Source organism: Anomaloglossus baeobatrachus, chromosome 5, assembly GCF_048569485.1.
Source record: "Anomaloglossus baeobatrachus isolate aAnoBae1 chromosome 5, aAnoBae1.hap1, whole genome shotgun sequence".
Classification (NCBI taxonomy): Eukaryota; Metazoa; Chordata; class Amphibia; order Anura; family Aromobatidae; genus Anomaloglossus; species Anomaloglossus baeobatrachus.
In genome coordinates this window covers 330,858,553-330,876,501 of record NC_134357.1, presented here as the reverse complement: position 1 = coordinate 330,876,501, position 17,949 = coordinate 330,858,553, and the positions used below count along the sequence as shown (strand labels likewise).

General features: G+C 48.6%; 1 protein-coding gene across 1 annotated transcript in view; it reads left to right on the top strand.

Annotated features, from left to right (window-relative positions):
• LOC142311410 (bactericidal permeability-increasing protein-like) overlaps nucleotides 1–17,949 on the top strand; it is a 66,423-nt gene that overhangs the window by 14,527 nt on the left and 33,947 nt on the right. Inside the window, exons 6-8 of the mRNA XM_075349803.1 lie at nucleotides 333–396; nucleotides 8,643–8,734; nucleotides 15,189–15,365. Of these exons, the coding sequence (XP_075205918.1) occupies nucleotides 333–396; nucleotides 8,643–8,734; nucleotides 15,189–15,365 (333 nt within the window). The remainder of the gene's footprint in view (nucleotides 1–332; nucleotides 397–8,642; nucleotides 8,735–15,188; nucleotides 15,366–17,949) is intronic.

Sequence of the window (17,949 nt, the reverse complement as noted above, 5' to 3'; positions counted from 1 at the left end):
TTTAGCCGCACATACGTTTCTAGTGAAATCACCAGCAGCCACAGCTTGTCTTATAGATCGGAATGCAGTCGCCTGCCCCTGCCGCACACGTCAGCAAAAATGGCCCGGCATGTTACCTCTAACACGCTTGTCATAGGTTAGCCATCACTGGCCTAAGTCGTCTATGTAAAGAAAGGTTTCTTTAATTTGAGAGTTGACTCTTGGCTCTGGCAGTTTTGAAGTCCTTAACACTGTGAGCTATACCCTCTTGATAATGTACTATATACCTGTTGCCATCATATAATAACTGGGTAACTGCAGCATCTTACATGGTTGTGTGTTTATCTCATTAGATCTGCCCTCTGGTTAGTAATGCAATTACCAGCAAACTGGAACCATTACTGCAGACGTTACCAGGTAGGCTGACCAGCACAGGCATGCTATACACATACAGTAAAGGGTACTTTACATGCTACGACATCGCTAGCGATCTCATTAGCGATGTGAAATTCTAGAGCGCAAGTGCGATCTTTAGAGATCACACATGCGTAAAATAACCTATGTGCGATCTCTAAAGATCGCACTTGCGATCTAGAATTTCACATCGCTAATGAGATCGCTAGCGATGTCGTAGCATGTAAAGTAGCCTTAAGTTACAGGGGTTCTAATCAATAATTCAAGTGTAATAGTTCCTGCAGGAATTTTTAACACTGTGGATGTAAGAGGTGACTCTAACTTAAAGACCACATGCACATGTTCAGTATTTGGTGAGTTTTTTACCTCAGTATTTCTAAGCCAAAACCAGTGGAAGAATCAAAGGAAAAGTGTAAGGGGGGTGCAGGGCTCAGCCCACCCCAGACCTGCAGACTGGCTGTGACCACTGTTGGTGTTGTGTCATTGTATTGTATGGTCACAAGGTGGCTGTGGTGTGCTCGGCCACTTCCCTGGTCCTGTGAGTTAGGGAGGGGATAGTGGGGCGGAGCACCAGTAACAAAAGAAAGCTGCAAGAGCAAATTGTCAGGAGAGTCCCCCAGATAGAGTGGAGGAAGATACCGTACCTGTGTAGGTGCGAGGAGAAGTCCAAATTACTGGGCCCTAAGGGCCAATCCTGCACCGGCGGAGCAAGGGATCCTTACGCTGAAGGATTGTCTTAACCTCTTCCCCTGCTGTGGGTACAGTCTGGTCGGTCTGGAAGGCGACCGTTCCCCTGCTGCGAATATTCTATGAACCCCCTGACGACTGAAGGTCGGTTGCACCCTCCGGAGAAGCATACGTCTGGTCCCGGCCGGAGCATAGCCGAAGAGAAGCACGCTGTAAGTTTCTTGGCGTGGGTGGGATGGAAGGGCTTAGGAGCTATAATGACTTGGCCCGTGCTATTGTGACGTCTGTCAGGGGGATGAGGGGCCTAAGAGTGCCCGAAGGTACACAGGTACACAGGAAACGGCCGGCAGCCAAATTATACTGAGTACCTGTGGATGTGAAGTTTAAGGAGAACCCCTGTGGGACCAATTCTGGTGCCCTGTTTGCCAAGACAGTTAATAGTGAAGAGAGTTTGTTTAAAAGAAATCCCTGTGTGTGTGTCTTCCTGTCTCAGAAGAATGATGTGATGGCGAGTGAAAGACACGGGAGCCCCCCTTTAATTGGAACCTAGACTGGGAGGCATTGGCTTAACCGCCGGCAGCGCTGCGGCCTGGTAACCCCTGAAAGCACGGCCACTACTGCCTGCCAGCCTGGCTCCAACAAAAGTAATAATAGAAACATGGGCACCACTTTTGTATTTATCACCCACTCCTGGTTTTGTCTTACAAATACTGAGGTAAAAAACTCACCAAATACTCAACGTGAGTACATGGCGTAAACTACATTATTGCTTTATTATGTGCACTCCTCTTGTATTCTATATTATTACCCCGGTGTGTTGAGTGTGTGTCTCCTCTGTAGTAATTGTTGTTTGTGTTTCCTCTTGTGTGTTGTGCTTGTGACTGAGCAGCAGGTGGCTATGGAGAACAACCAATGAGAATCTCAATAAAGCTGGGGTAACACTGACTTTCAACATCCAATGTGAAAGAATCGGATACTATATGCTAGTAACACTCGGCTCATCCTCTGCTAACAGCATGAATCGTGTGTCATTTTGGGTCTCACTCACATTAGCGTAAAATTGGACAAAAAAATCTTGCATCGCACTCCACCAATGTTAATCAATGAGGCAGAGCAAATGCTTTATTTTTTTCTCATACTGATTTGACATGAAAAAACAATCACATTATGCTGCATTTGACAGCGTATATCGGCTCACGCGCACCCATACAAGTCTATGGGTTTGTGCAAAACATCAGACTGCACTCGGATGTCTTCCGTATCTGGTCCAATATACACAAAGACGGGAAATGGAGAAGATCAAGAGCTTAATCTCTCCTTCTGTTCCACAATTGTGCTTCGATTCTCTCATGCGAGAGAATCGGATCGCAGTGAATGACGCTCAGCTTACGCTTGCAGTAGAGTTTGAGCTGAGGGGGGTAAGCATATCTCATCCAATAATATACGCCTGTGTGACACCGGCAATACTGTGATCCGATTCTCATGAATGCAAGAATCGGATCCCAAGTGCGGAGAAGATGGAGACATTAATTCTCCATCTTCTCCATTGCATGTCTCTGCGTATATTCGACTGCACTTGGATGATATTCAAGTGCAGTCTAATGTATCACACGCAGACATGGACTTGCATGGATGTAATTGATCACAGTATGATGCAATTGTTTTCTCATACCGAATCAGCAAGAAAAAAAAATCATAGATCTCCTCTGCCCCATAGTATTACACTGGCCTGAGTGCTAGCTGATGGAACTGATTGGATAGCACTTGGACATATTATACGCTTGTGTGAGCCCTAAGGCTATGTGCCCACGCTGCGGATTTACCGCGGATTTTGCCGCGGATTTGCCGCGGATTTACCGCGGATTTGCCGAAAATCTGCAGCAGCGGCACTTCCAAGCCATTTCAATGGCATTTTGGAAATGCTGTGCCCATGCTGCGGATTTTTCCGTGGCGGATTTGCCGCGGATTTTGATCCGGAAAAATCTGCAGCATGTCAATTATTGTTGCGGATTTTGTTGCGGATTTTTCCCATGCAAGTCAATGCAAGGTGTAAAATCCGCAAGAAATCCGCAGGTCTGTTCCCACAGGCTCTTTTTCCTGCGGATTTGGTGCGGATTTCGCAAACAAATCCGCAGGAAGTGATGTAGGATAGTTCAGGAAGAGGAAGTTTCACCATTTTGTAGTGTAGAGTAGTGGCAGTGTAGTCGTGTTGTGTCCGGACTCTGGATTGCCAGCTAAAAGCAGCTAGTTACAGGCTGCTTGCTTTTAGCTGGCAAAACAGGATCCCAGGTCTTTTTTTACAATTCTTTTTTAAAAAAAAAAAAAAAAGTGCTCCGCTGTATTTTCACTGTCCAGCCCGATGCAAGCAAGCAACTGAGGGCTGTGCTTCTCAGCGGGATAAGGCTGAAGCATTCTCTGCCCCTCCCGCTGAGAAAAACAGTCCTCAGCTGCCCCTGAAAATGGCGGCTCCGTTGTGAAGCGCCATTCACAGGTGCTGTACCGAGGCTCATCCAGCTGCCCTGATGCATTGGCTGGCTGGGTAATATAACGGGGTTAATGCCAGTTTTCTGCAAACTGGCACTAAGCCCGAGGTTCATAATGTCATGCCTGTGTAGACACGGCCATTATGAACCTCCGTTTGGTACTAAAGAAAAGAAAACACTTTTTTAAAAAACTTTTATTTGAAAGAAAAACACACAAACATCCCTGATTGCCATCTTTAATACTCCCTGAATCCCCCGACGATAATCCATGACAACTCCGAGCCGGGCTCCGATGTGCACCCGGCTGACCCGGGCACTGACGTCAGCCGCTGACAGCAGCCGTCAGTGTATTATTAAATGCTGCACAGCTCTCTTCCGGCAGCTGGGAACGTCTGATATCAGAGCCCTGGTCAGCTGACTTAATTCGCGAGCGCAGGCGGGTCAGCTGACTGCACACCGACAGCTGACGATGTGCACTCATGTGACCCGGGCACGGACGTCAGCCGGTCCCAGCAGCCGTCAGTGTTCGAGATGCTGCAAAGCTCTCTTCCGGCTGCTGGTACCGGCTGACGTCCGTGCCCGGGTCACATGAGTGCACATCGGAGCCCGGCACATCAGCTGGTCGGTGTGCAGTCAGCTGACCCGCCCGCGCTCGCGAATTAAGTCAGCTGACCAGGGCTCTGACATCAGACGTTCCCAGCTGCCGGAAGAGAGCTGTGCAGCATTTAATACACTGACGGCTGCTGTGACCAGCTGACGCTGTGACCCGGGCTCAGCTATGAACTGAGCTGACCCGGCCAGTGAGTTCTGCCGCTCACAGCAGCCGGCAGAGAGCAAACCAGTGATTACAATTGTCCTGGATTAACCTCTGAGGCTTGGGAGTAATAAAGATGGCAATCAGGGATGTGTGTGTGTTTTTCTTTCAAATAAAATTTTTCAAAAAGTGTTTTCTTTTATTTAGTACCAAATGGAGGTTCATAATGGCCGTGTCTACACAGGCATGACATTATGAACCTGGGGCTTAGTGCCAGTTTGCAGAAAACTGGCATTAACTCCGTTATATTACCCAGCCAGCCAATGCATCAGGGCAGCTGGATGAGCCTCGGTACAGCACCTGTGAATGGCGCTTCACAACGGAGCCGCCATTTTCAGGGGCAGCTGAGGACTGTTTTTGTCAGCGGGAGGGGCAGAGAATGCTTCAGCCTTATCCCGCTGAGAAGCACAGCCCTCAGTTGCTTGCTTGCATCGGGCTGGACAGTGAAAATACAGCGGAGCACTTTTTTTTTTTTTTTTTAAAAATACCAGTGAAAGGGAACATGGCACCACATTTTTTGGCTGTAAGCTGTGGCCACCACCACTGGGTTATTATATATAGCCTGTTAAAATGCTGTATATAAGCACAGTGGTGTTGGCCGCAGCTTTTTACAAAAAAAGTGGCAACAGGTTCCCTTTAAACATTTCTGCCCCTTTATTACAAAATGGATAATGGAGAAGAAAGGAGGGTTGGGACAGGAAATGACATAAAGAGCCTTTTTTTTTCCTTCAAAACAGACTAAGCTTTATTCAGAAACACAATAGAGTACAATGGACAAAATCCGCATCAAAATCCGCATCAAAATCCGCAACGAAATCCGCGTCAAATCCGCGTCAAATCCGTGTCAAATCCGCACCTATGCTAAGGTGCGGATTCCGGGGGAAAGCTGCGGATTTTGATGCAGAAAAATCCGCAGGTACATTCTACCGTGGACACATAGCCTAGAGGTGAGAGAGGAGAAGCAGTTGGTTTGGTGTGTGTTCCTACAGCAGTCAAAGCCCTTCATACTGGGTGTCACAAAACCCCCACCCCCATTATTTAGATTGGGGGGGTTCCTAACAAACAAACAATCTCACAAAAATAAAGAACCAAAACAACAAAAAAGCACTCTGCATACTTATACCCTGCCAATATAGGGCAGACATTCTGGCAGTCCTCCTGTTATTATATATATATATATATATATATATATATATATATATTGTATGTCTATAAATATACTGTATGTATATATATATATATATATACGTATATATACTGTATATATATATATATCTATATATATAATTGCCTTATTCTGTCTGTCTGTCTGTCTGTCTGTCTGTCTATCTGTCTGTCTGTCTGTCATGCTCCAAAATTGTGTCCTTACGGTGACACAAAGCTGATTGGCCGCTGGGCTCACCATGGCCCCGCCCCCCCACACGGATTGGCCGCTCGCCCAGGCTGCGCCCCCACACGGATTGGCCAGCCGCTCGCCCAGGCTCCGCCCCCCCCACAGATTGGCCTCTCGCCCCGGCACCCTGCAGGCATTGGCAATTCAGCCACGCCACGCCCCGCCCCCCTCACGCAATGCACGTTAGCTCTGGCCCCACCCCCTCCCTCCCCCCGCGCATTTCTCTAACTGACACGGCTGTCACGGAGGTGAGTACGGTACTCCCTATCCCCCCCCAACCCCCCCCCCCGGCCCCCGCTCCCAAAGGGGTGGTGTGGATACTCGCATGGTTACAAGCGCTGTCACGGAGGTGAGTACTGTACTCCCTCCCCCTCCCCCGGCCCCCGCTCCCACGGCAGTGGTGGGAGTGGTGTGGATACGTTGGTAACCATGCTCGCATGGTTACAAGCCCATCAAGGTCCTGCTGTGCCGGAAGGTCCACACGCACACACACAAACATACACACACATCAGATCACACTCACACTCACTCTCATACACACCTCACACACACCTCACATCGCATCCACATACTCACGACATCCTGGGATATCGCTTGCTTCTCGGCGGCGAAAATGTGCTGTTGTGATCTTCCAGGACCTGACGGAGGATCACATGGCCAGAAGCATGTGATATCCCCGGATGTTGTGAGTATGACCGCGTAAGTGCGATATCGTCAGTGTCTGTGTGTGTGAGTGGATGCGATCGGGTGTGTGTGAGTGGATGCGATCGGGTGTGTGTGAGTGGATGCGATCGGGTGTGTGTGAGTGGATGCGATCGGGTGTGTGTGTGAGTGGATGCGATCGGGTGTGTGTGTGAGTGGATGCGATCGGGTGTGTGTGTGAGTGGATGCGATCGGGTGTGTGTGTGAGTGGATGCGATCGGGTGTGTGTGTGAGTGCATGCGATCGGGTGTGTGAGTGTCGGCAGAGGAGCAGGGCGTGCTGGAGGAGGCTGGGAGCCGAGAGGCTGATCATGGGGAAGAGGGAAATGCTGATGCTGAAGGAGGCTGGGATGGGAAGGCTGGGAAGAAGGAGGCTGGGAGGAGAGAGGCTGATCCTAGGGAAGGCTGGGGAAAGGAGGCTGATGCTGAGAGAGGCTGGAAAGAGAGAGGCTGATGCTGAGGGAGGCTGGGACGAGGGAGGCTGATGCTTAGGGAAGCTGATGCTGGACGAGGCTGGAAGAACAGAGGCTGATGCTGGTGGAGGCTGATGCTTGGGGAGGCTGATGCTGAGGGAGACTGGGAGACGAAGGCTGATGCTGAGGGAGGCTGGGAGGAAGGAGGCTGGGAGGAGAGAGGCTGATCCTTGGGAAGGCTGAGAAAGGGAGGCTGATGCTGAGGGAGGCTGGAAAGAGAGAGCCTGATGCTAGGGACAGAGACGCTGATGCTGGGACGAGAGAGGCTGATGCTGCGGGCAGAGAGGCTGATGATGCGGGTAGAGAGGCTGATGCTGGCGCAGCATGGCGGATGGAGCACGTTTGGTAATGCGCAGCATGGCGGATGGAGCACGTTTGGGAGTGCGCAGCATGGCGGATGGAGTACGTTTGGGAGTGCGCAGCATGGCGGATGGAGCACGTTTGGGAGTGCGCAGCATGGCGGATGGAGCACGTTTGGGAGTGCGCAGCATGGCGGATGCAGCACGATGGCGAGTGCGGAGTATGGCGGATGGAGCATGTTTGGGAGTGCGCAGTATGGCGGATGGACCACGTTTGGGAGTGCGCAGCATGGCGGATGGAGCACGTTTGAGAGTGCGCAGCATGGGAGATGGAGCACGATGGGGGGTGCGCAGCATAGGGGATGGAGCACGATAGGGAGTGCACTGCATGGGGGATGGAGCACGATGGGGAGTGCCCAGCATGGCGGATGGAGCACGTTTGGGAGTGCGCAGCATGGCGGATGGAGCACGATAGGGAGTGCCCAGCATGGCGGATGGAGCACGTTTGGGAGTGCGCAGCATGGATGATGGAGCACGATGGGGGGTGCGCAGCATAAGGGATAGAGCACGATGGGGGGTGCGCTGCATGGGGCATGGAGCACGATGGGGAGTGTGGAGTATGGCGGATGGAGCACGTTTGGGAGTGCGCAGCATGGTGGATGGAGCACATTTGGGAGTGCGCAGCATGGCGGATGGAGCACGTTTAGGAGTGCGCAGCATGGGAGATGGAGCACGATGGGGAGTGCGCAGCGTGGCGGATGGAGCACGATGGGGAGTGCGCAGCATGGGGAATGGAGCACGATGGGGAGTGCGCAGCATGGCGGATGGAGCACGTTTAGGAGTGCGCAGCATGGCGGATGGAGCACGTTTGGGAGTGCGCAGGATGGGAGATGTAGCACGATGGGGGGTGCGCAGCATAGGGGATGGAGCACGATGGGGAGTGCGCAGCATGGGGAATGGAGCACGATGGGGAGTGCGCAGCATGGCGGATGGAGCACGTTTAGGAGTGCGCAGCATGGCGGATGGAGCACGTTTGGGAGTGCGCAGGATGGGAGATGTAGCACGATGGGGGGTGCGCAGCATAGGGGATGGAGCACGATGGAGAGTGCACACCTCCCCCCAACACACACACACGCGCGCGCGCGCACTGCACAACACACCACACACACACACTGGAAACCACAAACAACTGCCCTACACAGACAGCCACACACAGACAACGCTGCACACACAAATATACGCACATACCGCACATATATATAACAAAAATCATACATAAACTACACAATACGTAAATTCTAGAATACCCGATGCGTAGAATCGGGCCACCTTCTAGTATATATATATTTGGCTCTAACAGGTTTGATATTCACAATAGTGACTTTAACATTTATTTCAGTTACTGCCAAAATTGATAGTGTTGCTGCTATTGACTACTCTTTGACTGGTCCACCTCCAGTGACAGCGGATTATGTGGATGTACAGCTGAAGGTGAGATTGTCATGTGTCATGTCACTGTCCTATGTAATTTAACACCTATACGATTTTTAATAAAAAAATATTTTATACTGAACAACCTCTTTAATTCATACGTCAATCTAAAAGGTTTTGTTCAGACTTCTCCTAAAAGTCTATAGTCACTCTATGAGACTGCAGACATCTGAATCCTCATATCGTGCCCACCACATGCTGTCAGGATTCTCTGCTGTTGGTGACGATAGCAAGCGTTTATGTGACTGCAACTATTCGATTACGTACACGTTGTCCTATGCTGACTAGACATGTGCGGCTTCACTCAGTACCAGTGAATTGCGTGAGGTCTAGCATGTTTAGTCGGAATGTAGCTGGAAGTATACAAATCCAACACTTAAGGGGGCTTTACAAAGTAGCGATATCGCTAGCAATTTGTAGCGATAGTGAGTGTGTAAGTACCCGCCCCCGTAACGCATGTGTTTGTTTGTGATCGCTGCCGTAGCGAACATTATCGCTTCGGCAGCGTCACACATACTTACCTGGTCGTCGTCGTCGCTGTGACTGCCGAACAATCCCTCCTTGAAGGGGGAGGGACAATCGGCATCACAGCGATGTCACCGCAACGTCACTAAGCGGCCGTCCAATCAAAGCGGAGGGGCGGAGATGAGCAGGACGTAACATCCCGCCCACCTCCTTCCTTCTGCATTGTGGCCGGCGGCAGGTAAGGAGACGTTCCTCGCTCCTGCGATGTCACACATAGCGATGTGTGCTGCCGCATGAGCGATGAACCACCTGGATAAACAACCCTTACCAATTTTTGAGTTTGGGACGACCTCTCCATGGTGAACGATTTTCACCATTTTTGAGGTCGCTTAAGGTCGCTGGTCAGTGTCACACGCTGCAATATCGTTAATGACGCCGGATGTGCGTCACTAACAACTTGACCCCGACGACAAAACATTAACGATATCGCAGCGTGTAAAGCCCCCTTTACAGCTGACATCGGAGAATCCTGACAGTGTGCGGTGCGCATGCTTTGAGGATTCAGAATACTGCAGTCTCATAGAATAACTGCATACCTTTGTGCCAGGAAGTGATTACAACGCACTCACAGAATAGCAATCTGTGACTGTAACCACTCCCTGCACCGCTCCGATGACTGGAAGTAAGTGGCTACAGGAAGGAATGCAGTTCATGATTTCAATGTTTTTTTGCTGCGCTATATCTGCAGGTAAATAGTATTTCTGGAGATGACAGGTTTCCTTAGAGGAGTTCTTTAAATGAGCACAAATGTTCTGTATTTTTTAGGAACAGCACCACTTCTGGGCTGTACTTGGTATTGCAGGTCAGTCTTAGGGCGCACATCAGTTTTTTTCACGCTCAAGAAAAATAGACCGATTTTCATCTGTGATTTATAAGTTTCATCAGATTTTCAGCAGTCTCATCCGAGTTTCATCAGTGTGGTCCAATTTCATAGAATCATAGAATGGTAGAGATGGAAGGTACCTCAAGGGCCATCAGATCCAACCCCCTGTGAGTGTAGGTTTTCCTTCATCATCCCAGCTATATTTTTATCCAGCTTCTGTTTGAAGATTTCCATTGGTGGAGAGCTCATCACCTCCCATGGTAGCCTGTTCCACTCTCTGACTGCCCTCACTACTTCCCGTGGTAGCCTGTTCCCCTCTCTGACCTCACTACCTCCTGTGGTAGCCTGTTCCACTCTCTGACTGCCCTCACTACCTCCTGTGGCAGCCTGTTCCAATCTCTGACTGCCCTTACTACCTCCTGTGGTAGTCTGTTCCACTATCTAACTGCCCTTACTACCTCTCGTTTTAGCCTGCTCCACTCTCTGATTGCCCTCACTACCTCCCGTGGTAGCCTTTTCCACTCTCTGACTGCCCTCACTGTCTAATCCTAATGTCTGATTTGAATCTCCTCCCTTTTAGTTTCATCCCATTGCTTTTTGTACTTCCTTGTGCTAATAAGATTAGGGTGGTTCCCTCTGCACTGTGACTTCCTTTCAGATATTTGTAGACAGCTATTAAGTTTCCTCTCAGCCTTCTCTTTTGCTAACCAAATATTGCTAGTTCTTTTAGCTGGTCTTCATATGACATGGTTTGCATCTTGGTTGCTCTTCTCTGGCCTTGCTCCAATATATCGATGTCTTTCTTGAATTGGGGCGCCCAGAACTGTACACAGTATTCCAGGTGTGGTCTGACCAGGGCAGAGTATAAGGGAATAATGACCTCTCTTGATCTAGATTCAATGCTTGTCTTGATACATCCCAGAATTTTGTTCGCCTTCTTAGCTGCAGCTCCGCATTGTTGGCTCATGTTGAATCTGGGATCCACTATTATGCCCAAGTCCTTTTCACCAGTGCTATCTGTTGTGAATGTTAGTTATGTTTTGGCTGCTGGGAGGCTCCCTCTGGTGGCTAGGAATGGTTTGGACTTGGACCAGGTGTGTTGTGCAATGGGCGTTTCCTTTGCTAACTCTCTGCTTATTTAAATCCTGGTCTGATTGCAGGCTGTTGCCGGATGTCAGTTGTTCTTTGTATCTCCAGCATGCTTCATCCTGCTCTACACCACATCTACTCCAGATAAGTGCTTGCTCTTTATTTATTGTCTGGTTCTTTTGCTTATCTGGGTTTGTCATTTGCTGTGGTTGTTTTCAGTTTATTTGCTTGCAGGGATTTTCCCCCTCAGTGGTTTGTTGGGGAACTCCCTGCAGTTCTGTGTGGAATATAGCTCCTTTGGGTCCATGTGTTTGTGGCTTGTTGAATTTGTTATGATTCTTATTTTCTGTTCATTGGTATGACAAGGGCACCTGGTATAGGACGGAGTTCAGATCGTGCGATCTGAGGGCCTTTTTGTACTATCAGGAAGTTGGTATTTTGCAGGGTTTTTCTCTGGCCACCATCAGTCCCTTTCCTGTCCTTTCCTATTTTAGTCAGCGGGGGCCTCACCTTTTGCTAATCCTGTCATCTACCTGTGTATTGTGTTTTTCCTATATCACCGCAGTCTTTGACTGTGGGGGGCTAGCTATTCTTGTCTATTTTCTGAGGCAGAGAGTTATTCATCTTTCCTACCTTTAGGATAGTTAGTTCTCCGGCTGGGTTCGCGGTGCACAGGATGTTAGTTCACCCCTCGTCTACTTTTAGTTGTGATGGTTAGTAAGGGGATGGTGGCCAGATTAGTTGCCAATGCTCTTGTCACCTTTTGCCAATGATTTGTGGTGGTCTTCCATGGTTCCGGATCATAACAGCTATCACCTAGTTCTATTCCTCCCATACTATATTTGCTTTTTACATTTCTTTCACCCAGATGTAGGACTTTGCATTCATCTCTTTTAAACACCATTCTGTTCTCCTTGGCCCATTGCTCTAGTGTGTCTAGATCCTTCTGAATACAATCTCTTTCCTCTCTACAGTAGTGTTGGCTACTCCTCCTATCTTAGTATCATCTCTGAATTTTATGAGTTTCCCAAGAATTCCATTATCCAGATCATTTATCATTTATAAAGTCATTAAACAGCACTGGCCTCAGGACAGAGCCTTGCGGCACTCCGCTTTTAACTTTCCTCCAGTTTGATGTGCAGCCATTTAGTATTACTCGTGCCCAATTATTAAGCCAGTTGTTAATCCATTAAACTAATTTTTTGTTGATTCTGTACTTGATCATTTTTTCAATGAGGATGTCATGCAATTGTTTTTTGAATGCCTTACTGAAGTCAAGGTATACTATGTCCACAGCATTCCATTGGTCCAACCATTCAGTGACTTTGTTGTAGAAGGAAATCAGGTTGGTCTGACAAGATTTATTGGTCATAAAGTCATGCTGGCTATGGTTAATTAATGCCTTCACTTCCATATACCTATGTAAATGTTCCTTGACAATTTGCTCGAAGATTTGTCACGTGTATGAAAATAAAAATAAAAAAGTTCTCCATCTTCTTCTGTCCTACAGTCCATAAAATTTGGAATGCTGTGCAACTTTTTTCACAGCTTCATAGACTTGCATTATCGATTTTGATCCGCCACTCAGAACAACCCCACGGGTGAACGGCCCTAGTCGCTATTATAGGGACTAACATCATGTCTGATACTACGGATTACCTAAGTCATTTACTTGACTTAGGGCTCATTGAGACGTAATTTTTCTGCAGATTAGTGTTTTTCACGATTAGCACTCTTACATAAAACCAATGATGTCTGAAGGAGCCACAAATCCAGTAAATGGGATTAGGCTGCAGTATCAGCCACGGTTCATGGACAGAAGTGGAATTGTTTTGGCTAATTTCTATTTAGTGTCTACTTTTCAAATTTTTTTTTCATTTTTTTAATAGCCACACAGAATGATTAAAATACATATTACATTTTTTTGTTACCCTGTCTATAACAATTATTTTTATAAATTGGACACATTTTTTGCAGGGGAGGGAGAGGTTTTGTTGGGGCAGGGCTTTGTGACAGCAATTCGGACTTGGATTACCTTTTATTTTTTTGTTTTCCTGCTTTTTTAATTTATTCATTTATTTCATACATTGTTCCCTCACATAACCTTTTGAGCATATTTCAACATTTAAAATCCTTTATATATATATATATATATATATATATATATATATATATATATATAATCTCATTAACAGTGTACCTGAGCCTGTAAGATTCAGCTTGTTGACTGCCCAGCAGGGCTGATTCTGGTCATCTAGTAGCTCCTGCTCCCTCATCTGGTGATCACTTCAAGATGAAGCAAAGTTAGTGCTTCTATACTGTTCGGTGCTATACAGGAATCAGGAAGGCAGAGATGGCAACAAACCCTTTCTGCCTTAAGGTGGCTTTACACACTACGACATCGCTAAAGCGATGTTGTTGGGGTCACGGATTTTGTGTAGCACATCCAGCCGCGTTATCGATGTCGTTGCTTGTGACACCTATGAGCGATTTTGAATCATTGCAAAAATGTTCAAAATCGCTAATTGGTGACATCCCCCCTATTCCCAATTATCGTTGCTGCTGCAGTAACGATGTTGTTCCTCGTTTCTGCGGCAGCACACATCACTACGTGTGACACCGCAGGAACGAGGAACCTCTCCTTACCTGCGTCCCGCCAGCAATGAGGAAGGAAGGAGGTGGGCGGGATGTTCGTCTCCCTCATCTCCGCTCCTCCACTTTGTTTGGGTGGCCGCTTAGTGACGTCGCGGTGACGCCGAACGCACCTCCCCCTGGAGGGAGGGATTGTTCGGCAGTCACAGCGACGTTGCAGAGCAGATATGTGTGTGTGACGCTGCCGTAGCGATAATGTTTGCTACAGCAGCGATCACCACATATCGTTACAACGACGGGGACGGGTGCTATCACGCTCGGCATCACTAGCAATTGCTAGCGATGTCGTAGCGTGTAAAGCGGCCCTTATCTAGAGCTTGAGGAGTTTGGCTTTAGGGTGCTTTACACGCTGCGACGATGCACCCGCCATCGTCGTTGTAACGATATGTGGTGATCACTGCCATAGCGAACATTATCGCTACGGCAGTGTCACACAAACATACCTGTGCAGCAACGTCGCTGTGACGGCCAAACAATCACTCCCTCAAGGGGGAGGTGCGTTCGGCGTCACAGCGACGTCACCGCAACGTCACTAAGCGGCCGGCCAATAGAAGCGGAGGGGCGGAGATGAGCGGGACGTAACATCCCGCCTACCTCCTTCCTTCCGCATTGCCGGTGGAGGCAGGTAAGGAGATGTTCGTTGTTCCTGCGGCGTTACACATAGCGATGTGTGCTGCTGCAGGACCCGACGAACAACATCGTACCGACAGCAGTAACGATATTAAGGAAATGAGCAATGTGTCAACGAGCAACGATTTTTCATGTTTTTGTGCTCATTGATCATCGCTCATTTGTGTTACACGCTGTGATGTCAGTAACGACGCCGGATGTGCGTCACTAACGACGTGACCCCGACGATATATCGTTAACGATATCGCAGCGTGTAAAGCCCCCTTTTGTCTTACAGCCAGTTCCTCGCCCCTGTATCTGCAAGATTTCAATCACAATTTTACTCTGCAATCATGTTTTAGAACGTCACTGCAGAGTAATATGCGGACCGCCCAAGTGTTTTAAGTTCATGTGTGGTCCACAAGTGGTTAAACAGACCGTCTGGCTATGCAGTCTTGTTGGCAATACTGCAAGGGAAAAAAAACATGCAAGTTATCTTTTTCCTGGAAAGAAAAAAACCTGGTGCCACCTAGAGCTGGAAATTGACCTTCATGGTAGCTACCTCCATAGATGGCACTAGCTAGTTGGCTTTCCTTCCAGTATAGTGTGAATTTTCAGTGATAGGTATAATTTATAGAAATTATACCTATCAATGCATCGATGTTATGTGCATAAGTATATGAATTTTCATGTGCACCTCCTGTACCTCCTGTACCGTGACTAATTTAAATACTTTACCTTGAAATCTTTCCACAGGGGGAATTTTTTGAGTTGTCGCATCGCACTACTCCTCCTTTCTCACCACCGACCCTGACCTTACCTGTTGACCACAGCCTCATGGTTTACTTTGGAATCTCTGATTATTTGTTTAACACTGCTGGTTTTGTCTACTATTCTGCTGGAAAACTTGTCTTCAATGTCACTGACAACATGGTATGTCCAGGACAACATATATTTGGTGGTTTAGCAGATTTTTAAGGATAGGTCCTTCTGAAGAACTGAAACAGCCAAATATTGTCTGCTCATCTTAAGGCTGGGCTCACACAAAAGTATATAAAATCCATCCCATTCTATTCCAGAAAAGTGGGACGATTTGTTTCTCACTTGTCATCCGTGTTCTGTCTGTACGCAATCCTTTTTTTTACTTAACGGCTAGTAATCATTTTTACAGGACCATTTACAGTTTCCCATCTTATAGAATTGTAATGTATCTGTAAAAATCGCATGCCATAAAGATAGTCCTTATGGTATCACTTCGCATTATGGCGAAAAAAATCACATAATGCTGTAATTTGACTCCGAAATTTCGGAGTCAAATTGCAGCACATTGTGATTTTTTTTCTCATGTTGAATACAGCTGAGATTAGGAGTCCGACTACCACTGATTCCAGTAATGGGGGTCCAAAATTCTCTTGTGTTTAATTGAGTGATGTAGGCATTCATGACAGCTACTCCATTTATGTTTATGGGACTGACAGAAATAACCATTCTAGTAATACTTTAGAAGTGCCTAGAGCAGTGATCACTCTTGCGCTCTAGCACTCCATTCACACAGATAAGTTGGATTACTGCGGTTTCCAGCTGTTGGACCTCAACCATACACTTATCACCTTTTAACTAGACACATTATAAATGTATTTTTTAGGATAACTCCTTTAACAAATCTTATGGGGACATGGCTTTTGTGGCACGTACAAATACAGGGTGTGCCATAAGTATGGATACACCCTGATAAGATGGAAGTGGTTGCTGATATCACCTTACCGTTTGTGGCATATTAGTACATGGGAGGGGCAAAACATTTGAGGCCGGGTGACGCCCATGGTGGCCATCTGCAAAGCCGCCATTTTGAATTCAACTTTACTTTTTTCAATGAGAAGGGGGTCATGTGACACATCACACACAAAGAATTGCATAAGAGAAACAATGGTGTGCTCATTTTTAACGTAGCTGTATTCATTATCGAGTTATTGACGTGTTTGTGACTTGGAGCAATGACAGTAACCCACTAAAGGATGTGCTCAAAGTGCTGCCCATTGTGTTGAATTGTCAACACAATACTCTTCTCCCGCTCTTAACACACCGAGAGCAATACCGCAGATCCAGGATCCAGTGGGGCACCTGAAACAACAGATACAGGAGGCCTGTGGTAGCATTTCTTCTGCGGTATTTGTCACGCTCCCCGGGTCCCCTGCGCTGCCCTCCGGCTCACCTGTCACGCTCCCCGGCTCCCCTGCCTCGCTTCCCGGTTCCTCGGTCCGGTCACCGCCGCTCCCCGCTCTCCAGCAGCCATTGCCGGCGCGTCCCCGGCGTTCTGGTCCCCGCTCCCGGCGCCCGTCAGCTTCCCAGCCCCAGCTCGGCCCTGCTGCTTCCTCCTCGCAGCTTCCTGCTCTGGCTTCTGGCACTCGGGCCGCGCGCATGCGCATTAGGGCGCGCGCGCGGTCATTGACCCTTTCTTAAAGGGCCAGCGTCCATTAACAGGAAATGATGCAAACAGGTACAGGGTATAAAGGGGTTTAATGTCCAAGGGGGCGGGGCCTGATCTTCGTGTTTCTTAAGCTAGGAGTCAGGTCTCCTGGTGTCACTGTGATATACTCACCTATCTCTCTTGTAGAGCCGTGCCTGCCTTGCCATCCGGTCCTGCCGAATCCCGAACCCCGAACGCTGTCCATCTGCCATCCTGACAGTCCGTACCATCTCGGATCCCTGCGGTGACCCGTCATCTCGCTCCAAAGGTTCCGGACCCCGCCTGACATCTTCTCGGCTTCCGAATCTGAGCTGCGTCACCCGGACTACCATCAGTGACTCCGTGGTCCCAGGGACTTCTCCGTTATTCTCGTGTGCACGGACTGTTCTGCTGCCTATAGTGCTCCAGCTACCGGACCCCTTACCACCATCTAGGAGTTCAGCCCAGTGGATCCACCTCCTGGGTCTGCCCGTCCACCTGGCCCTGACAGTAAGATCAGGCCATGGATCCCGCTGCAGCACTAGCAGCCGTACAGGAGGAACTCCAACGCCAGCGTGAGACTCAGACCCGCATGCTGCAATTCATGTCTTCTGTGGACGCCCGCCTGAACACGCTACAAGCGGCAGTTACGTCTTCAACATCCCGGGCTTCCACTAGTCAATCCACGGTTCCAGCTCCCGTGGCGACTTCTTCAGATACTTCCAGACTTCGTTTGGCCTCACCACCCCGATACGCCGGAGACCCCAAGACCTGCAGGGGATTCTTAAACCAATGCTCCCTCCATTTCACGCAGCTGCCGCATTTGTTTGCCTCCGACCAAGCCAAGGTCGCCTTCATCATGTCCCATCTAGAGGGTGAGGCACTGGCGTGGATGAACCCCTTGAGGGAGAAGGGGGATCCTGTGACCACGAACATCCAGGAGTTCCTGCAGGCATTCCGTGGCACCTTTGATGAGCCCGGACGCGCCTCCGCGTCTGCTTCGTCTCTTCTCTGGTTACGTCAGGGGACTCTGACGGTGGGTCAATACGCAATCCGGTTTCGCACCTTGGC